Source organism: Dromaius novaehollandiae, chromosome 3 (genome assembly GCF_036370855.1).
Source record: "Dromaius novaehollandiae isolate bDroNov1 chromosome 3, bDroNov1.hap1, whole genome shotgun sequence".
In the NCBI taxonomy this organism is placed as follows: Eukaryota; Metazoa; Chordata; class Aves; order Casuariiformes; family Dromaiidae; genus Dromaius; species Dromaius novaehollandiae.
Genome location: NC_088100.1, coordinates 80,896,852 through 80,920,126, shown reverse-complemented (window position 1 = coordinate 80,920,126; position 23,275 = coordinate 80,896,852). Strand labels below are relative to the sequence as shown.

The window sequence follows — 23,275 nt, the reverse complement described above, 5'->3', positions numbered from 1 at the left end:
ACTAGCACTTTTATTTTTCCCCTTTAAGCTCTGTTGGAGTGTTATTAGTACACCAATATTTATTTGGTGTATATTGTGCTCAGAACATTTTTTTATGAGTGTTCAACTTCTATGGAAAACAGTAAAAAGTAGAGAAAAGCACAAGAATTGCAAATTTAGCTTTTTCTTTTTGGCAGTTCTTCCAGTTCAGCAATGTTGGGTCACAGATATTGATTTCTCTTTTTTTACTTTATTTTATTTTTTTTTTATTTTTAAGTGCTAGGTGGGGGAACAGTGGTACACGACAGTATTGGTTTATGAGGAGAAGTAGGGGAAAGCTCTATTCTTTTGAAATCTAATCTCAGCTGTGAGACTAGACCTTTTTAGAATAAAAAAGGAGGTCAGATTTGGGGCCAATGTCTTTTAAAACTTTAGAAAAAGTAAAGCACACAGTCACATAGCATTTAGTAATTCTCTGTCCATATTAACTCAGATTTTATCCTGGCTTTTTCCAAGTTACTGAACTAACATCTCTTAAGATGGATTTACAATGCAGCATTGCCAAAGACTAGATAACAAAGGATTTTGCTGCTTATTCATAAAAAAGGCTTTTTTTTTTTTTCTTTCCCCTCCAGGCTCTTTGTCTTCCATTCATTTTATACTTAGCATAGCAAAAATCATCAGAGGGCAAGGATGGGTCTCCCCTTCTGAAAACAGAAAGTATTGCCTCTTGCTTAAAAAGAAAACATGCTGAAAGTTCACAGCCTTTCTAGATGGTTAGTAATTGTGTATTTTGTTAGGATCTTTTCTTTTTCAGTATACCTTTTCTCACACTGCATTCTTCTGGTGCTTCAGTCATGCTTGTGAAACTGCGGTTCAACAGTCTGCTGAAACTCATTAATGTCATGATAGTCCTTTCTGCCGCAAACTCTGATCTCATCAAGAACAAATAATTCTGCATTATTTTGCTGCTTTGATGTACTGAGATTTCCATATTTTGGAGCAGACCTAACATTTTCCGTTTTATTTTTTCACTCACTTGTTCTCTTACCTGTTTCCGCATCTCTTTCTATTTGATTGAATTATGTGAATTTTTTCTTATAGATGTCTATGCTGTTGTATGTTTGTGTTAATGAACGGAAAGTTGAAGTGATGAGCTTGGTGATTTGTTTTTAATAGTCTTCTATTTCCTATGCAAAGATGTTTTGGCTGTGGGGAAGAGAAGTCCACTGTGCTTCAAAAAGAGTGTGTTCAGCCACTGATTTCGTCCCCACATTTCAGATGATGTTAAGGTTCAAGACCTTAGAGATTATTCTGCAATCTCTGGGAAGCTCATTTAGGAAATACAGGATGTTTTTGCTGTGTGCTATAGCTGCTGAGGAGTTACCTTTAGGTGTTCTGTCAAGCTAAAGGACAATGGTTTCCTCTTCCTATCCAGATAATGGAAAAAATATGTGTAATTGATGCCAGGTTATATCACCTGCTAGCATATGAGAGACTCTTGAACAACAGGACGTGCTAGCATTACTTGCAGATGCTTTTAGGTGAGAGTGTATTGTCAGCTTGTAGGCACTCTAGAAATTAGGGACTGAGTTTAATTGGTATAAAGAACAGTATGAAATAATTGCCTGCTTCAGCAGGAGGCTGGTTTCTGTGACTTTTGTGGGACTTCCGGTCTTGTGTTTTTACTGAAAAAACTGTGAGTGCTTGCCGGCTGTAAAAACTTCAAAGTACTTCTTTTTGCCCATCACCAGCATCCTCTGTGCCTTGCCCAGTACTGCCCAGGTATCTTTATCTCTGTGAGCTGATTTCATGCTAATCTTGCCCTGTCTTAATTGTGGCAATATGATTATGTGAGGGGAGAGATGCACAAAGCTTTTTGTCACCTCTGTATCCATGGAGTTAAGCTTAATCTCTCTTACCAGGTCCATCAGAGGCTGCATGTAGGTGAATAGACAGAAGTGGAAATGTATTTTCCTACTGCTACTGTTTTTGGGTGCGTGCCTCCAGGCAAGACTTAAAACCAGTCTGTGCATTTCTCATAAGCTTTGTCATCTCTCTCAAGGAGAATTGTCATCGACAGTAGTAATGGTCGTAGAGAGATCAAGGAAGATGAGGATGGATGTCTGACATCATCTGCTTGCTGTCCAGCAGTACTGCTAAATCATCCTATCCTGTGTTTGGACAATACTTTGCACAAAGTCCCGATCAGCCCTTTAGATGCAAGTGTCATGAAAATTAAATTAAGTAGAAAATAAATAAAATATCACCACCTGCATAGCCTGCATATGAAGATGTAGGATAGTTCTATCTTGCATGCAACTGGGGCAGTCTTTCTCACCAGCATTTGGAAGTATTCATTACTTAATGTGCTTACTGCTGGGAAGGTGCTCTGCCAATCTGGGAACCCATGCAGGCCCCCAGCAAGCTAACAGGCGTGCTGTCATCAGCAGTGCAGAGTAGCCAGGGTTTGTTGTAGCTAACAGGGTCCCATCAGGGAGGATCAGTAGACCCTGCTCTTTTTCTCTTGCTCATTTCAAGCCAAAACAGGATTTGGCTCTTGACCTTCTTTGACCATGCAGGTACAGTGGGTCAAATCATGCCCTCGAACTTTTCAGAGGACTTCTGTTAACGCATTGCTATTGACATCAGTATTTGGCCAACTTTCTCATTTTTTCTAGGTGTGTCTTCCTGGTTACAAAGGTTGGATTTTAAGGTACATTCCTACATGGTGAGAGTGTATTATTCCTCCTGATTGTGTCTCTTCTGAAAGGGTATTTCTTTGTCCTGTTTTTTCTTTTTTTGTTATTATATATGCTTAATTCCTGCTCAGACAGCAGTAGACAACATGATTCACATTCCCAAATTCACTTGCCACTTGTATTCTAAATCTGTTGCCCTTTTGGAGAGAGAATGTATTATAAGCTGTGGGTTTGTATATTGGAGAACAGAGGTGAGTAAAAAACGTAATGATCACCATAGGAGTTTCATATGTATGTTTCATAACACTTGTGCTCAGAGAATGTAATAAACAACGAGGGATCAGGCTCATTATCCTAATTGGTTTGTGATAAGAATACACTCTTCTGCTGGTATAAATAGACATAGCTGTTACTGCAACAGTGCTGAGTTGTGACAGCTGAGAATGTGGCCTCCATGCAAATGCCGTGTTGTCTTCCTGTAGCATACCTGTGGAAACAAATGTATTTTCTTGGACTAGAACTGGCAGTGACTTTGAAAGTTGCTGAATTTCTTCAATTTCAGTGGAAGTCACTAGAAGCTAAGTCCATTATGAGGTCCAAGCTTGTGATAGTATTTAGACTTACAGAGAGGGTCAAGCATTTGAGCAGAGCTTTGATGAGTGTATAGATCCTGAAATGCATGCTTTCCAAAATCAGGGCCTAATCCATGCATCTCCTGTAAATCTGATTTGAGATCTGATATTAATTAGTATGGAAAAAATCTCATTCCAGCATATCCCATCCAGTTAGAAAAACCCAACAGCTTAATGACATTAGGGGGCTTTGTTGTTATTGCAGGAGCCAAAGGCGAGCAGGAGGCAGACTGAGTTCCTTTATCCGATTATGAATGAGGCGAATGATAAACTATGGTTGAGAAACTGACTTTATGTGGACTGTTTAATAAGAGGAATCCCCTGGTAGCTTTCTACTCATCTATCAAAGTTAAGCTTTTTGCTCTTAGAATAGATTATTTACAATAGATGTTTTATCGGAGGTAGGGGTAGTAGGGAGAGGACCATTACTCTGTTCCTTTTCTTAAGAGAGGTAAATAGTCCTGAAAGAAGGCAGTAAATTTTTACATTACGGATTAGGTAATATAGTAAAAAATAAACTGTATAGTAAATGTAGGAACTAAATTGAATAGTAAATTCTTACTAGAAGGTGCCTTCCTTATTCCCTTGTAAATCAGTTAATTTCCTGCATTTGACATGTCAGTTCCATTCCTGCATCCACCTTGCATTAAGAATCAGAGTGAAAACCATCAACTGCAGCAGTCTGTCATTTTGTGTTTCCCGTGGAGATAATTTAAGTATAAAACAGTGACATAGAATATTGATAGCAAAATGACAGGCCATGATTAAAGTTTTGTGCCAGATAAAACAAATAGCTGGCAGATTGAAGAGAAAGCGGCAAAAATATTGTTCAGTATTGTATGGTATCTTGTTTTTTAATAACCCTAATCAAATGTCCATTATTTGTTTTAAGCACTAGAAAAATTGCTTTTCCTCATCATTTTGAACAGGCCTTTCAGTGAAGAAAGAACAGTTATAAAATATGTGTATTTCACATAAAATGTAAGGCCTTAGTTTTGCCCTTAAGATGTTGATATCAGTTTTGCCGCCTTCTGTTGGTGAGGGAGAGAGGTCATGATTCTTCCCAGGTTATTTTTAGATTTCAGTTTAAATTCTAACCCTTCAATATTATGGATGCAGTAGGTGATATTTATACGGGGTAGAAGAATGTGTGGATAATCACTGTAGTTGATAGGCTTAATTTTTTTTTTTTAACATTTGGCAGAAAATACTGTCTGACATTTATGTTTCTCTGTTTACTGAGATCACTGTGAGGGTCAAATGTTTTAAAATTAATATTACTCTTTTTAGCCTCTTTTTATGCAAAATTCTGAATGTATTACTGGGAAGGAAATTTATAAGAAGTGTTTTATAAAGTCAATTCAAGCTATTAGCTTCTGAAAGGTCTGAGAAAATTCCTTTGGAATCTTAGAATGGTCTGTCCATCATCATAGAATGCGTTTGTCCATATTTTCTTGATTATACATTTTACAGAATAAATGGTGTTATCTCATTTTATAGATATATGTTTTATATATACATATGCAAAATGCCAAGGACTTATTTAAAATAATAATGTGGGAATGTAACTACTCTTCATGGGAGAAATATCTTGACACAATATATTTAATGTTTTTCTTTTGTGGAGAGAGTGGAATTTATGGGAGCGGGTACCACTTAAGTCTGTTCATCAATTTTTAACATACAGTTATTGCTGTAAAATATAATGCATTATTGCTGTAAAACATAATATAAATATAATGCTCATAAGTCAAAATCTAGAGAACTGAAGAGAAAAGTAGAATTCTGGAAGAAGATCAGAAACACTGGTCCAACTTGCAGTTGATCCTGTGCAGTGGTTCACTTCCAGCCCTCCCCCCTTAATGCACAGTGCTTCTTGCTTTGGGTACTAAAGCTTGCATTTTCATTAGTGTGTATCTCAGCTGCTGGTAGAAGTCATTCAGCTACAAATACAAAGTGGGAAACTGCCTAGCATTCACAGCTCGCCTTTGTTTACCCTGCTTTGGCAATTTGCACATTTAAAAATTCCGTCCTTAATTTTGTAGCACTGTGAAATATATAACAGACATGGTATATTGTTTTTGCCTTCAATATCACTACTAATATATTAAAAGGAAAGCACTTATTCAAGTTAAAAAGGCTTATTTTCTTTATACATGTACATCTTCACATACATTGATATCTTAGAGCCCTTTTCAAGACGATAAGATTTCAATTAAAATTGTTTACAAATAGATCATAGATATAAATGAAAGTTGTGTAATTTAGCTGTAATCAGCAAATTAGTTCCATAATACAACATACATTTATTTTGTGCACATTCTTTCATAGAAACTTTATCTCAAAGCATATATATATTTATACAGTTATCACAAAATGCCAATGTTAACTCCTAGATAAAAGCATAGAGAAGCAGAAAATAGAGGCAGGGAAGAAAAAGTTATGTTTTCATCTGGAAGATATGTAGTGACTTGTGGAGATTGTTTCTGCTGGCCAGACCTGCAGAAAGCAATGCTCTCCAAGGAGTGGAAGTTCAGAGAGGGGCAAGGAGGGATTTGAAAGAAGCAAGGTCTGGGAAGCAGACAGCAGCAGGCTGAAATAGTTTGAGCATCATTTGAGTAGGTGTGTTCCAGTGTGGCATTTTTCCTTCCAAAGTGAAGTAGTTACCCATCAGTTCCATTCTGTGAGAGTTTTTATACTGGGCCTTGGGTAGCTGCACTGTTAAAAAATCCCATTCTGAGACATTTAATAGTACCATCAGTGGGGTACTGAACTGGCCAATAGGAAATGTTTATGGCAGGAGTGTATCTTAAAAAGTTTATGTTCTTCCTCTTTTCCCTCAGTGTGCAAGGCTTTGGTGTCTGCTGCTATCTGAGGTTCTCCACTTAGACCCTTCTGAAATCTGGGGAGGTGGGAAAGGAAGGGATCAAACTGTTGCTGCTCTTTTTGCTTACAAAACCAAGAGATAGCTCCTAACCCCAGCGTGATTTAAAAGAATGCAGTGTTGGTGTTCCCTAGCAAAGGCATAGAGGTTAGATCACTGAAAAAGGGTGCAGGAGATGTGACTCCCTGTACTCTGCCTAGTACATCTCCATGTACCCTGCTCTACCAAGTCCCTAAGCAGAGGAGAGCAGAGTGCCATAATCACCACTCTGAGGGCTGATCTTGTCTGGGGACTCTGTTTACCTCTTTCCTCAAATCTGTTCCTCTTTGTACATGTGCCTCTGCTCCTGAGATGCTGTAGAAAGCAGAGCCACTGCTATCACCTCTTCTTCCAGTTGCATGTAGTGGCCATATCTGTGTGCTGCACTATCATATCCTGTATGGGTGTGCTAGTTGCCTCTTGGATAGGGCGGTGCAGAGAACCCCTCTGTGGGTCATAAGGCTTAGATATTAGAAAAAGCATCGCAGAACAAAATTTTTGGTGGCAAAAGCGCAGGAGTCTGGAAGTTAGATGGGGCTTCTGAGGATCGCTTTCCTGGGCTTGGGTGGTTCTGGGCCAGAATGCTCTTCAGTAGCTCATTAAACATCATGGTTAATGGGAGTCAGCTATGTGTTGTTTTCTGCACGGATGGGTAAGTGTTTTCAGTGAAGAGTTATACTGGGTAGTCTGTTTGATACTGTCATACTTTTATAAGAGTGAAAGCAAGGTCAGAGAAGCAAAATCACATATGCCAGAGAAACATCATGACTTCACACCTTGCCTTGGAGTTCTAGGTAGCCTTTAAGGCAGGTGTTAGAACAGGTTGTTATCTGAGACAGCAGTATGGAGTCTCCTAACCCACTGGGAGTGAGTCCTGTTTTTACATGGAGAAGTGCAGTAACCGTGCTGAACAGCAAACAAGTCTTTCACTGAGCTTTGAAAGAAGGCAGTAGCAAAAAGAAGTCTTTTGTGCACTGGGGGAGAAACACCTGATCAAAACAATATGGAGTGAATTCATGAGGTTTCCAGCTGCTGAGGAGAATGGAGAGAAGAGACATAATACAAGGCATTGAACTGTGAAATTGAGATGCTATGACTAGTGTGTATAAAAGGGGTATACAGGATTAGAGAAAATTTCAGGAAGAAAAAACCTCATAGTTTTGATTTCAGATGTTTTAAAAAGGCAACTTTCTTGAGTGCAGGCAGAGAAAAAAGAGTCTTGCCATTTGGACAGAGTCCAAGTTTTTTTTCTTCCTTTTCCTGCCCCTTCCTTCCTCCTCTTTTTTTATGTTCACCGGCTGACACTTGTGATCTCATGAACCCTAGCTGCACCTTCTCCCTTAGCAGTATTGTGTCTGAACACCAGACAGGGAAAACAGGGTTATGTGCTTCCTCCTCCTTAGATCCTCATGTGACCCATAGACAAGATAGAAACCTGAAGTCTTTAGTTTGTTCAACAGATTGGTTATAGGCATCTTTAAAAAGGGCCAGAATGACAGAACAAACATTAAGGATCAAGAACAAAGCAGTCTGGAAATCTTACAGTATAGAGAAGAGAAAGGAAATCTATTCCTGAAGTTGTAAATAATTGTTAAATATAAGCAGAGCCATTAATGCATGACTGAATTAATATGATAAACCAAGTCAGAGGTGTGAGTTTCTATAAGCAGTGAAGTAATATGGTTGTCTTCCTATCTCTAGTCCACCTGCAATTAAGTATTGCTCCATACTTTCTTTCCTTCAGTTGCCTCCTTGCCTGCATAGCTGTAGATATAACATAGACTTAGAGCAAGAAGAGCAAGTCACTTCCCTGCAGAGCAAATTATAAATAGAAGTGAGTGACTAAATTGCAGAGAAACTTTCCTTAGCTTGTAGTTATGATCAACAAAGCTTGTACTTCATCAGCAAAGGATGGGATATAGAGAATCAAAGTCTTTTTATTCTCATTGCCATTTTCCATAAACCTTGCAACTGTCTGATCATTTGAACTGTCATAATGAAAATCCCTGTTGTTTCTGCCAGACCATTTTTGTGGTGTTTCAGTTGCTTTCTTGTCGGAGAAAACTGCCATTAGTGTCAGTGAATGCAGTGTATGAACAAATGTCCCAGGTACTGGAAAAAGGTAAGTACATGTTTTCCCGAATCTGTGCCTTGGTGTGGATCACCTATTAGAAAGAAGTTATCTAGGATACTTCTTTTTGGTGGTGGTTAAACTTCCCCTCATAAGTTAGCTTTTGCTTATGTAGTTTCCCAATAGGCACCTTTATAGCATAGTATATATACTATGTAGCCTTTTAGCTTCAGCCTTGCTCTCTTGGCTTTCAAGAAGTGGCTTCTTAAAGGGATTTCCTTTTGCTGTCCTTAAAATAAGCAATATCTTCTACAAACACACAGTGTGTTGACCCCAGGGTGTTAATAAACCAGTTTTAACAGTTCACTCACCAAAGCGCATTCCTGAGAATGAGAGATGATGAGATTTACAAGTAGTGACATCTCCTTGTATTGCTTCTGGTTTGCTTTTGGGGAGACTTTGAGGGGAAGAGTTTGGTAAGGTTTAATATAAAATCTTTTGGCTGTTTTTACACGGGCATGTTTTCATTTAGGCTGTAGTGTTCAGGAACTGAATGTGCCTTTTGTATGTCTGCAGAGCCTACAATAGGAAAGTTCTGTTCTCAGAGTTCCAGTTAGCACTATAAATAGTGGAGATTATTCTGCTGAGAGCCGCATAAAGAGCCCTCATTGATATCTCCGGGAAACTTATGAAAAGCCTGAGGAGCAACGTCCTTTAGACTGCAAGGAAGACAGAGAGAATGCTTGTTGGATATGACTTTCCACATGAATTTGACCCAGGATTACATGTAGACTGAAGATATCCTCTAGTTTCCTATAACCTCTGGTGTCCTGTGTAGTTCCCTGGAAATCTATTCTTGGCTGCCACTGCCTGCTTGAGATTTGGTAAAAGCATCTGCAAATACAATTTCAACTGCCACTTTATGAAGAGTACTTAAAGATATACTTTTCTATTTCACATTCATTTCCTCTTGTCTATAAGCAATTCTCTTCCTCTGACAGCTCTTTAATCATCATCAAGTTGACCTAATCCAAAATTCTCCCTGCTGCTTCCTTTTTTGCTGCTCTGGATGTCTCAACCATTCTTCAAGTCAGCTTGGGCCTGCTCTTGTAAATTCTTTCTGTGTAGCGTCCTTGAGATAAGACCTGTCCTATCCATCCATCTGGCTAAAAAATTATTCAGTTTCTGACAGTCTTGCATCTCAGTTACTTCAACATCCTTGGCCTTGACTTGACAAAAGCAATCTTGCCCTGCCCTTATCCATTCAAAGTGCTGTTGCTACTACAATGAATGTTCGTTCTTTTTTTTTTTAATTTTGTGTTGTTGACCATTGCACCTTTCTTTTTGCATTCCTCCATTGATTTCCTCTATTCTGTAACATCAAACATAACTACCCGTTCTCAATGCCAAAGCTGTGCACAACCTTTTCCCACCTCTTCAGTCTTTATTTTTTTGATATCAAAAGGCTGATTTCCATCTCCAGATGTAACACCACCTTAGTATTCATCACTTGCTCATTACATTTCTATACTAGCATTTTTTGCCTTTCTTACATGGTTTCTGTATGGAGGAATGGAGCTCTTAGACAACCACAGACCATTTTGTTGGCCTCTTGCAAATCCTTAAAATTCTCATTCATTGTGATACCTCCGTGAACTTGACAGTGGTTAGACTAATTAATTACTGATGTAGCTAATTAAACTGTTGTACTGTAACTAATGTGCTGTGTTCAGTCCACTGATGTGTCAGTGTTTCTTTTTACATTTCTGTCTGTATCCAGCTTTCATTGCTTCTTTTAAGCATAAATAAAAGTCCTTTTGAGAAAAGGACCATTGTGATTTGTTTGGTTGGTGTTTGTACAAAACTTCGGACTCTTGAGCACTCTGGTGCTAAGAAGTTTGAAATCATTAGGTGATTAAGGTATGCTAGGTATGCTTGTTGTTGTTGTTGTGTCTAAATACATAGTTAATGGTTTGTGATATGTTGTGGAGAGCAACAGATTGCTCCTGGCACCTTTGTTGAGCTTACCAAATATATCATTTTGTTAGTACTGTGTAGAGAGATATAACCACATATACGATTTTATTAGTAATCTGTTGAGAGGCAATCTAGAGATTGGATGCATTGTAAAATACATATACATTTAGGAATAATATAAAACCTGATCCAATCTTGACCAATCATTTTGAAAAGGTGCATACCTGAAAAACTCGCTATGTTGAACATAGGCATCCATATACTACTTCTGGCTTCACAGAGACTGCAAATGCACTTTTAGTGTGGATTGAACATGTACAAAGCAAACTCTGTAATTCAGTTCAGCTTGATTTTATGTAAAATGTAAAGATTTTGCATATTGGGGACAACATAAAGTTTTAATAATTATTTGTATAATGTGTTGTGTGTGTCAGTTGTATGTGTTTCTGTGTCAGTTATTTTCAGCTTTCAAATTATTTTCATTTAAAAAGTATAGTTCAAAAATGTTTCTATGCACTCAGTAACTTAAAAATTAAAGCTAAAAAACACAGAGTCCTGGGGCTTAGGTAGGCCAAGAATATCCAGGTATATGTACATTTACTGATTTCAGTGGAAAAGTTCAGCAGCACAGTGTGTTGTAACATGCATATTTAGTATCTTATCTCAAGATGTAGTAGAGTTTTACTGATATGGTGATAAAATGAAGATGTCCTTAAAATAGAAGCAAGTTATTAGAGGCACATTCAGTAACTGCAATTTACTAAAACAGGTGTAAAACTTCGACACAGTCAAAAGCATACTGACCTAAGAGCGGAGTCATGGCTGAATAAATGCAGCCCAGACAGCACTACTCTATGCTTTTATATATGCTATTCATCTTCTCCACTGTGAATACTACATATATCACTCTGTCCTAGTTTTGTCCATAGAGCTTTTCATTAAGTCGAACAGCCAAAACAGGCTATCCACTGGAGATTATCATTTAGGTCTACAGCATGTTTTCTGAGCATTTTTAACGTGCTGTATGTATATAGATGCAAACAAACCTTTGCAAAAAGCAAGTAAATGGGCATATGTGTATCTGCAGGGAAGTATTTTGGCTGTGTAACCACGATGATGTGACTGAAAAGTACAGAAACAGCGGGGGTTATTTAATTTTTATAGCTTGATAAGTGCTGCCTAGCTGGAACATAGAATTTTAATGGAGTGAATACTTTTTTTCCCTGTCTAATTAGCAATACTCTGAACTCCTTGGGGGAGTCCAATTTATGGACCTCATGCTGCACCTTACCTTCAATAAGCAGTGGTGCTGACTAAGATCAAGTAGCTCAGCTTCTGGAGCTTAATTTTGCTCTCAATCTCAAAATATTGCTGTCTGAATTTTATAGCTTAGCATCCTGTGTTTGTAGAGTAAAAAGGTACCTTTATTACATTAATGAATGCATTGTGAGCAATGCAGCTCCTTTATCTTGTGTTCAGTATAAAAGATAAGCTAGTATTAATTTAGTCAGAAAAGTTAAAATCAAATAGTTATTTTCCTTCCTGTAGTCACTTATAATTGCATCCTGTTATGTAGCAAATGATATAATCTGAAGAGAGAGAAAAACTGTTGCAGTTACTAGATACTAGTATGCAAATCTGTCTAGAAGTTGGTATTGCCATGGGAATCAGCACTTCTGAGTGCTACTCCAGGCTCTGCCACTGACCTGTTGTATCTTAGCAGGCAGCTTAACCTTTTGGTACCTTAGAGACAATATGCATTAAATGGAGATGTGACTATATCCCTTAAAAGCAGTGTGATGTTAGTATTCACTGTCTTATTCTGAAAAACTGTCTATGCCTAGAATTCTCATTTACTTCAGCTGAAAATATCTACGTGGACAGTTTTCAGGACTAATATTTTTAACATACTTAGACATCTCTGAGACATGATCAGTGGCTTAAAAGCACTAAGAAGTTTGTATTTTGAATTTCCCAATACTTTTGGATTTTCCTCAGTGGGATAATAAGGTGGAAAGAACAGAGCACTTCAGAGAGAGATAAGGAAAACACTCAGAATATATATAAAAAGTAGAAGACTAAAGGAAAGGAAGAATACTGCTAGTTTAATTTGATTTACGAGAGTTGAAGCATGGACATTTCAGTCAAACAAGGAATTTAGAAATCATATTATCTATTTTTTGAAAACTAGGACTGATTTAATGCAGTAAATAGTTTGATTGCTAATGCACTGTCTTCTGCAAGAAATTCAGGAAAAGTACTTTGAGATGACAGACCTATATATGTGATAGAAAGAGGAAAGTTCTGGTTTTGCGTGCAAAACTCATTGACTTCAGCTAAAGCAGGAGAAGGTCATATGTAGCCAGTGTATGGGGTACAGTTGGAAACAGCATCTTACCAAAAAGATTTTCTGAATGACATCTGCTTTGTAATAATGCCATCATTTTACTAGTTGTCAGTTTGAAATAGCTTATGTTGTCTCTGTGAAAATATTTGAGCTGTTCGTGTATTTTTTTTGTTTTCATTCTCCTATCTAATCACAAGCAATCACTCCAAAAGTTACTTGAAATAGCAACTATTCTCCTTGAACTGCAGATTTATTTTCTTTTGGCTTTTATTTCAGCTGTGGGAGCCAGCTGCTCCAGAGAGTGTGGGAAGCTGACTTGGAGGCCTGTCAGCTGTTGATCCGAGGGTTTAAACTGAAAGAAACCAGTTGCTGTGTTTTTGAGGAAGAGGAGAACCAAATGGATGAGATGGAGATGACTGCTGATGGCCCTTCTGATTCTGAAAGAGGAAAAGAAGGTCATTTTCCAAAGAGCACAGAGTGGGGCACTGTTCCATGCCCCAAGCACAGTGAACGAAAAGAGGTATTTGAAATACTCTACAGCTGGATTTTAAGTGATACTGTTCTCCATTTTGAGAGGAGGAGTTAAAGCTGGGTGACGGGTCAACAGAGCAGGTTAAGAATAAACTTAACATCCGGCCTCCAATATGGAACATGAATAAAATAGCTTATTAGCTTCTCAGAAATATTTTCAACCCTTCTTCCTTTCACTGGTCTTTTTAAAATGTGGAAGTTACTCAGGCAATAAATACACAAAGTACATCTGGATTTAAAGGAAAAACGGGTCTCTTACAATTATTTAAGTATTTAACACAAATTATGAGATGGTCCTCATCTCACTGTCAACAATTTCACTCTGAGTTAGTTCTGCTGACTTGTTAGCCTGGATCTATAGTAGCTGAACAGAGGAGACAGTAAGTTTTCCTACCCTAGTGAAATGGTCAAAGGCTTCCTTGCTCAGATGCTGGCAGCCTTCCAGCATATATCAAATATTAAAAGGAGGAGAAAGTCATGAGGCTTAAAGGGTTTGACATATTTCATTTAAGTTTTTGTGTTCTGCTCTGGAATGCCTTCTTTGCTTAAATATTTACAACTACGTAATAGTCTTTTAACTGCACAGTCAAGATAAACAAGCTGTTGAAAAGCTGTATCACCCAATAGCACCATTGTGACAAAAATGCCCTCCAACAGGAGTTGTCAGTTTGATGACCTTGGAATTCAGTTGACAAAAATTAAAAGTGTGCTTAATGGCACATGGTGTTAACAGCCATTGAACCATGCATTACATCGAAAACTGATACCTAATTTTGCATTTATACTGACTGAGACTTAGCAGAAGGCAGGCAGTGGCCTGACCTTATTGTAAAATCCCTTCTTATTAGTAAAATTCTGTTTTTAAATGGGACTTCAGTAGTATTTGCAGCCTTTGCTTGGAAGAAACAGTTTACAGACTGACTCACATAGCGGGTGTTTTTATTTGTAATAGTCAGCTGTGGCTGGCATCTTTTCCTGATATTCTTGGTGAGTCCACTGAAGCAATATGAATAATTCTGTTGCTTATGGAAAGCTGAGCTCCTTTGTCAAAAGTACAGCTGAGAAGCACTGGAGGGTTTGGAGTTATGTGACTGTTTCTGTAGCACTCTGAGGTTTCTCCAGTAGATGATTCATTTCACTACTGCAAATCTGGATCAATTCTGTGGAAATCAACATTGTTATCCTAGAATGACATTTAGGTAACTGAAGTGAGATGGCTTTTTGGCTCTGAAGAGAGGTCCTGAAACCCAAAGGCCAGGTTCCCCATGGGTTTAATGGAAGAGGAAGGCATATTTGCAGCGCTTGCAACACCCCTATTAAGCTCCTGCTTTTGAACTTCCCTTTTTGATCATTTCCCCTCAGTCTCTCCATAGGGAGAACTTAGGGAGACTATTCCCTTAATTTCAGCTCTTTGTTTAGGCTTTGTGGTAGAAATGACTTTGCCTAGAATCTGGCCTATGCATCTTGAATAAACACGATTTTGAGAACATGCCAAAATCCATTTAGAAGCTGATGTGTAAATGTGAACGTGAAAATGCCTATCGGTGAAGGACCTGTGGAGATATTCTCACATCTATTCTCACATCGCTCCTAGGACTGACAAACTTAAAAGAAAAAAAGAAGCAGCTTTTTAACATAACAATGTTCATTCATTTTCCAAATTATAGAATGGGCTGAACAACATAGCTCTATTTTATCACAACTTACTCAACTAATCTTCTTCTGCCAGCTGAATTGCTCAGTGACGCCTGCAGCTTTGACTACTGAGGCTAAGTTATGCATCAGTGACAACTGCAACCCATTACAACCTTAAAGAAAAATATAGACTGTGTTCTGGTTCTGGATTTAGAGTTGGACAGCTTGTTTTTGTACTCGCAGAGTTTGGGAGTTCTTTCCCCTGTGTCAGGATGTAGAAATTTTACCCAGAAAAGTGCACCTTTCATTAGTAAAACTGGTAGATCTCAGTAGGAGTGACAGCCGGAGTGACCTGTTAGAGGAGAGCTATAGCATAGCACTCCCTATAGCGTCTCCCTGTTGTTCATCACAAGGCGGAATATTAAAAAAAAAACAACAAACACATGACATTTTTCAGACTTGCAAATCATCAGAACTTCCTGTTGTTGTTTTGTTTTGAAGAGAAGGTAGTACAAGAAAGAAAATGTCTTGATTTGTAAAGGGACTTATGTGAGAGGCATGAACCAGATTTGCAGCATTTAAATGATCTATTATATGGTATTGTAATTTTTTATTTATAAATAGCTTTATGTTTGTGAGAAACAAAAAAAAGCAGTAGTGCAGCCTTTAGTCTCTAACTTGGCTATTCGTGTGATTTTCATGAAGTAACTTACTGATGTCCATTTGTAGTGAACTATTTTATAGCCATTTATCAGGAAGCAGGCATACCAAATGGAAGAACTCACATTTGTCAAAATTCTTGGTTTGGTATTATTTAACAAGATTATAGTGTCCTTGCGAGAGGAATATCTTGATGTTTACCACGTTTCTAGAGTGACCATACCCTTCGACTGTGTTACCTGTGTTCTAGATGATGGAATTTCAAGAGAGAGGTGTTAGTCATTGCAGCAGAAGAGGAAAGAGTGGCACCCTCGGTATCTACAGAATATCGAATTACTAGCTTCAAACAAAATAGCAGAGGGTAATAATAGCACATGTGCACATATGTCCTTGATTTCAAGGTGCTTTTCATTGCCAGGTAGTTGATTTACTTTATGGTGAAATAAAGTGTTCCAGTTATTTATCTCGTTATATCTGGCAAAGTATTATTGTGGACAGGATATTGGTTTTGTTGATGTATATTATGAATACAGTTTCCCATGCATATCTTTTACCATCCTGGTTTCATTAGAAAACAAACAAATTAAGAAACAACAGAAGAATAAAAGAAAGCAGAATAGAGTAATGGAAAGAATCCTTAGATCCTCAGATACTACTTTGCAAAAGAGCTAAGTTTTTTGTTGTAATTAAATATCTTCACTGGATCATAAAATGTACTCTCAGACATGAAATATGTCAGGTATAAATTATTTGAAAGTTCAGATATTTTCCTGTCATATGTGAGTACAGGTTTATTAACTGTCAACAGTTACTTTATAGTCTTCATAACTATAGTTCCTAAAATAGTACAGATTTTTCTTTGTTTTGCAGTTTGTTTATGCTGTAGACTGACATCCCAGAACAATCCCATAAATTGGGTTTCCTTTGTAAAATCTAAAGTGGGAAGACAGTTGCATACTTTGGCAGCTCAGCTTGCTGAATCATCCTTGCTAATTTTTTGGTCAAAACTAAATGAAATGAGGCCAGCAAAAATCATCCTGAAACAACCAGAATTATTTAAAAATTAAACTATACCCTTCTTGATGACATATAACTTATTAGTATCTAAAAAAATGCTGAAGCACTGTTATAGATAGTATTACTAGCCTTAATCACGTCATAGTCTGCTTGTGGTTTAATGTAGGTAAGAGATTCTGGGGTTTTCATATATGCTTCAACTTTCTAGGTGATGGCTATCTTGTTGAAATTAAGGTGCCCCATGGGTGCAGTTCTAGTTTGTCCTTTGCTAGCTAAATGGGCTTGACTTTCTCCCTAGTCTCTGAGAAATTCAAGATAGGTTCTAGTTTTTGTCCCAGAAATGTTCTGTGGTTGTAAATTGACCCCAAATTAATTTGTCCAGGCTACATGTCAGTGAGATGGAAGTTATGATCATTATTACAGTTAGGTATGTATCTGGGTGATTTCTAAAATATATAGTAACATTTCATCTCTCTTCAGATATTAACGCCTGCTTGTTCCACTACTTCTTATGGAATCTTGCTTTATTCTTTGCTTGTTGATAATGTATGTGTAAGCAAAACCTTTTTATAACACCAAGAGCAACAATGATAACTAATAAATATGGAGATGTGTGTGTGCTGGGACCTCCCTAACACCAAGTAGCAAAATGAACATGAGTATGTGTGCACCTGCAGCTTGAGTTTCTGACCTGTCCTTTTTTCTCCTCCTGCTGCTATCTGGCATGCTGTGCAGTGTTCCCTCTTAATCCCTATGAAGGAAAGAAACACCTACTAGATTTCAAGAAAATTGAGGTGATTAAAGTTACAAGGTAAAAAAGAAAATTCACTAGTGTAACCTTTTGTAAGTCAGCATTTTTGGTAGTTGTCACATCAGAAGTCTTTGTAGATTGTTCCTCATTCCTTCCGCATAACTGAAGCAGAGAGAAGGGGTTAGAATAAGGGCTGCTGTCTTTTCCTTACCTCTGCATACTTCAGTTTTACCAGCTGGGGAAGATGTTTGGGAGTCTTTTGTAAAGCACTTTGGTGTTGGAACGGTGTTCTATAATTGCAAAGCATTCATTTGATTCACTGTATTAAAGATCTTAAGTGTTCTAAGTGATTTTGAAGAGGACGATCATGAAAAAGAATAACAGTAATAATTTTTTAATATGATGTGTGTCATTAAAAAGAAGTTATCACAGCCTATGACACAACTTTTTTCAGAATTTAGAGATAGCGGGCACCAAGAAAGCCTCTGTCAGCAGGCTGTAACTTATTACTGTGCATTGAAATAGATTGTGATCCAGCAGGCAAATGTGCATTGTGTGAAGGACAAAGCCTTTAGGAAGCTAAATAAACTGTGCTTCCATTTGAGATTTAATTAAATGTTGTATTCGTAGAGCTTCAAAAATAATTTGGAAACTTTAAATTTAATCTTCATTTTAAATGTCAACATTAAGCATCACTGAAAGTCAGCGTTTGAATGTTTTCTGTATTCTTAATGCAAGCGGCAAAGGGTTCCTGTGACAACAGGCAGCTGGCTTGTATACAACGGTCAGATCACTGTCGTACAGCCACACTTACTGGCGTGCCTTAAGAAGCCCCTTAGCTGCATCTATTGGTAAACATGCTAAATCTTTACGTAGAGATCTTAGGATCTCAGTAAATTTAATCCTTAGCATGCATTGAATATTACAGGTAAAAGAAATCTAACCAAGAAAGAAAAAAGAAATCTACTCTTTTCTGGTGGATTACTGAAATATTCAGTAATAATGATCTTAGGACAGAATAATGATTTTACACTTTATATATACACATACTTATGATACAAAGTATTGCCTTATCAAGGCAATATCCCTATCTAAGTTTATTTAAAGATTATCTGTATTGTTATAAGTGTGGTGAATACTAATGATTTTCCACTAACGTTAACATCGATTTTCTTTGGTTGCTTCTCAGCCAATCAGTGAAATGTTGGCTAATTTCTTAAATGCTTTACAGCTGAGGCAAGTTTTGAGAGAGGATCTGACTGTTGTTAGCATGTTACCTGTACAAAACATCGGTGGGGTCCTTCACTTGTCCTGCCCAAAATCACTTGCAGGATTTGTGCCAAAAAATTTCTGTAGACTGTTGGACAGTATACAGATCATAAAGAGCCTGGTAGAAAAATTTTTCTCAATGCATAGTAGGTCTTTCAGTTTTAGAGAGATTATTCCTTGTGGGTTTTAACAAGGAAACGAAAAGTCAAACTTGTAATAAAATGCTTTCAATTTTAGCTTTAAATATTGTGTGGCTGCCACTGCTCCATTATAAAGGCAATTGAAATGTTGTTGCATTGTGCAGCAAAATGATGTAATTGCTCAGCTTATATAACTTTTTAATATGCTATACTGATTTTATAAGGTCCATTGAAATCTGAATTTTATACAACATTTATCTACCATATACTTAATAACATATCTCTAACAGGTTTTGGAAGATATTTCATTTGGAGCAGAAGGTCATTTATCTGAGGTAAGTGTTTTGTAGGTGGTATTGTAGAAACTTTTCTGGAGTTGAATTAGAACTAATGACACTTGTTTCTGTAGTATTACTCTTGGGTAAAAATTGAGAGCAAAACTGTTAGTGTGCAAGATTTAGAAAAGCTACAAAAAGGCACAACTATGGGGCCACTCCTTTTCCATTGAGGATAATGACAAAATTGCTTTTGATTTCAGAGAATTTATAGTTAAATCCTGTGCTAGTGCTTCTAAATCAACAAAAGGATGATATGTCTGGGAAATGTAGGACCAGTAATAGTTAGCCAACCTCAGTGTAGCACCATAATGGTGCTTTACTTGTGTCCATGTATACCAGTAAAAATACCTTTCTGAATCCCATTGAATTTATTTATTTTGAGAAGTATAAAAGCATACAGCAGAAGAATATATTTCAGTAGGAATTTCGTCTGAATAAAAATACTGAATGTTTGCCATTTTACAATAATTTTGTAAATAAAAAGTTTTGACCAAAGTCTAGGATAACTGAGTAGTTTGAGATGTGTTGCCTATGAAATAAGTGATGAGAGACATCTGGTTGTTCCTGCCTACATACAAACTGAGAGTTTAGGTAATATATATGTAAGTACATTGGTACCAGACCAAGGAGTTGTACTGATTCACTATGGTCCATTCTTACATCAGTATGCCTTGGGCTGCAACTTACGCATTAAGAAAATTTAGGATCAGTGCATTGTGTCCAGCAAGCAAATTAATTACATGGGTAAGTAACCTCCAGTTCACCTCCCATAATAGCATATGTGCAGCCTGTTAAGTACAAGTGACAAGTGCTCAGCCAAGCAAATTAAAAAAACAAAAACAAAAAAAACTGTGCTGCAATTTGGGATAGCTATTTGGATGAGGTGTTTCTTTGGATTCCCACCAATGAATTCAGAGGTTGTGGAGCAGCTGGAACACTCCAGGAAAGATAATCTACCACAAGACCAAACTCAGACTGTTGACCTTCTACCCCAGTAGACTGTGACATGAGCGCTTGCCTAGGATGGAACGCTTAGCTGTGCAGGAATTCAGCATAAATAAAAACAGGAAGCCCTGAGAGTGAAGGTGAACTTTGCAAAAAAACGTCACCAGAAAATGCAAATGGCCTTTCTTGCCAATGGACTTGGCTGTGAATTAAAGCAGAACTGTGCAGTTGATTGTGCCCAAGGATGACATGGTCTAGGAGTAGGTAGTCCCACATGATAAAGACAGGAAAAAGCCCTACTGCCAGAAAGAGAAAACAGTGAGAGTGTGTTGGTAGTGTCAAGCCCCTGACCACAGATAGCTGCCAAGACAGCAGAATCTGCTGGAAACTAAAAATTTCACAAGGTCTGGACCAAAGCAAATGAGAGAGCTACTGCAGGCTTGTGTGTAGCAGTGACCTGCACTGAAAGCTATGGTAGAGCCCAGCTCTTGGCTGAAGAAGTTGTTCCTTTGCTTAACAGGGGATACATCCAGAGTATGTGAGTGCTGAGCTCATGAAGGTGCCAAAGCCCAGCAGAGCAGACAAGCAGAGGGGTATGATAGTTACGGAAGTCTGCTTCCACACTGAGGGCATTAACAGCTTAATCTCTAGAGTTCTCACTGCCTGTGAAACTGAACTTTGCCCTTCTGGAGTTTCAAGAAAACAAATGCATAAAGAGAATGGAGAGAGCCAATGTAATAAGGGAAATGGAAACTAGCTAGAAAGCCAAGCTCTATGACACTACCACAGCTAGACTGATGCTGACTTGTAGACAGTTCTATAAAAGCTCCAGGAAACTGTCAGCATCCTGTAGCATGGCAAGGTTTTGCTTGAATGTTCCTTTGATGCTCTGGTCCCTTAATCCACTCTTGTCAGTCTCCCTGTTGCCTGCGGGAGAGCACCCTGTTAGTCATTCCAGATGGCTGCAGCTGGGTGACTCAGGACCAGAGAGAGGAATGAACAATGCTACGAACCACCTGTAAATGATACCCAGCCATGCTGACTCCAGGGCACATCAGGAACTGGACACTAGCAAACAATTTGATGCTTTTGTTTCTTTTCCAAGTCTGGACCCACTGTGAATTTTTATTTGCAAGTCAATAAATAACATCAACCTCCCACAGCAGGAACTGGAATTATCCCAGTGTAATTAAATGAGCCAATGCAGCAGTCCACACTGATTTTAGGAAGTCTGCACTCAGGGAATATCTTCAGTCTACTAGAGATGAGAAGGGGAAGACTGCTGTCACACAGCACAGCAGGATGCCCGAGTGCTGCAAGGTAAGGGAAGGCTCCCTTCCTTCATAGATCCAAGGAAACTCCTCAATAACTGTAATGCAACATACATGAGGGGAAGGATTGCCAACATCAGGCTGTGATTTTGATGAGTCATTTAACACTCCCATGTGGTGTTGTATCCGTGCAGAAGAGGGAAGGGGATCCGTGTAAGCAAAGGGAATGTGGGAAAAGTGTGTGACGGTGGGGAGGAGGTCACTCACAGTTGCAAAGAGCTATCTGGAAAGCTTTAAGCCTCAATTGTTGCATGTGAGATGCTGAGGAGCGTGTTGTAGCACTGCATTCTCCTAGATACACATAAGCAGGCTGATAGAACAAGCTAGCAATCTGTAAGTGGAAAGTGATAAGGGCAAAAGTAATCAGGAAACAATCTTGATCCTGCTTTTGAGAAAAGGAAGATAGCGGGAGGAACTCTGTAGGGGAAGGAAGTAGCAGATGATGTTTGGCACCCTCCAGAAGAAATCATGTTTAAGGTACAGCACTATCTTCTTTTGGCTCAGAAAAGAGCAAGCACAGTAACAAAATACGTATCTGTGTCAGCGATTCTTTAATGGACAAAAGAATTTTTAAAAGGAAAGAAAAAAAAACATGTTGCCAAAGGTGAGCCTGAAAGAGTAGCACACAGTGTAAGAATGAAAGCAGAAGGACCACAGTGCACACTAAGATACAGTAAGCAAAAGACATGCAAACCAGCAGGTGGGTTCACAGATAAGCTGAACATAAGGGATAGGTGAAAGAAAGCATTCGTATGTCTTCTAACAAGGAGCGTCAATGAGAAAATAATGAAATGGGAGCACAGTGCAAAATACTTCTTTTCTGTATTTTTTTTGCTTTGGTCTTTTGAAATAATAACAAACTGTGTCCATACATAAAACGCTGTTAATATTCACTACAAGGTGGCAAGAGAAGAACATGGCAAAGAATCCTAGGGTAAGTGAGATGCACTGAAGTCAGGATAGACTGATGAAATTTATTCTAGAGTGCATAAGAGCCAAGAAAAACAATCTCCAAGCCATTAACAAGCTTGTTTGAGAACTCCGAGAGGGAGGTTGAAGTCTCAGGGGATCGGTAAAGGGCAGATTTGGTATTTGCCTTTAAAAAGGGAATAAACTAGGAGAATATGTGCCAGTCAACATAATTTCAATTAGGATTAGAATTCCAAATGATCTTGGTAGATTGAAAGAATAGCCTGAAATCAATAAGATGTGATACATTAAAAGACAGGTGCAAATTACATTAGAGAAAAAAAAAAACAGTTTTATGTATACAGATGGTGAATAGCAAGCTAAGATGACAATACTGTAAAAGCAGAATCTAGGGTTATAGTGGGCTACAAATAGAGTGGGATTCATTACCTTCATCCTGTTGCAAAAAAGGGCAAATGTCATTTACAGCCTTATTAATGGGAATGTCAAATGTAAGACAGGTAGTTACTGTGCTTAGCTGAGAATGTCAGAGCCTCCAGAGGAGTACTGCTCTCGTGTAGGCACCTCGCTCTGTGGAAGATGGGGACCTAGTGAAGGAGGAGAGGAAGTAGAAATCAAAGGTTTAGGAATCTTGGTCTGATTGAAAGTCAAAGTCCTCAATCACAAGTCTTCAATCAGTAGCGATTAAGAGAGCAGTGATCAGTTATCATTGTGTGCTGTGTAAGGGTAAAATGAAACGTAATCAGCTTTCTTGGCAGCAAGGGCAGTTTGAATTAGGAAAGCTTACTCCCTGCAAGGACAGGTTAGCCCTGGAACAGGCTACCCTGCCAACAGCCTTTTCAGAGCTGTGTAGGCAGACATCAGTCGAGGGCAGTGTTTGATCTCATTGCAAGTCACAGAGGGGACTTTGGTGATCCCTGGTTGCTTTCTGGTCTGTCTTGCCATGCCTGGATGGTGGTGGTCATGAATAATACACTTTTTGGAGAATAAGATGCCAGGCCTGTTTTCAGTTGCCATTTTTCCCTCCTCATCCACCTCAGCTGCCCATGACTGCACACAGCATAGGGATTTTAGGCATGGGACACACAGGGCACAGA

The 23,275-nt window shown here is 38.3% G+C and overlaps 1 protein-coding gene across 1 annotated transcript in view; it reads left to right on the top strand.

Moving 5' to 3' along the window:
* The window catches only part of DISC1 (DISC1 scaffold protein), a 218,184-nt gene that overhangs the window by 176,784 nt on the left and 18,125 nt on the right, over window positions 1-23,275 (top strand). The window contains 2 exon segments of the mRNA XM_064509255.1: window positions 12,908-13,151; window positions 18,925-18,969. Of these exon segments, the coding sequence (XP_064365325.1) occupies window positions 12,908-13,151; window positions 18,925-18,969 (289 nt within the window).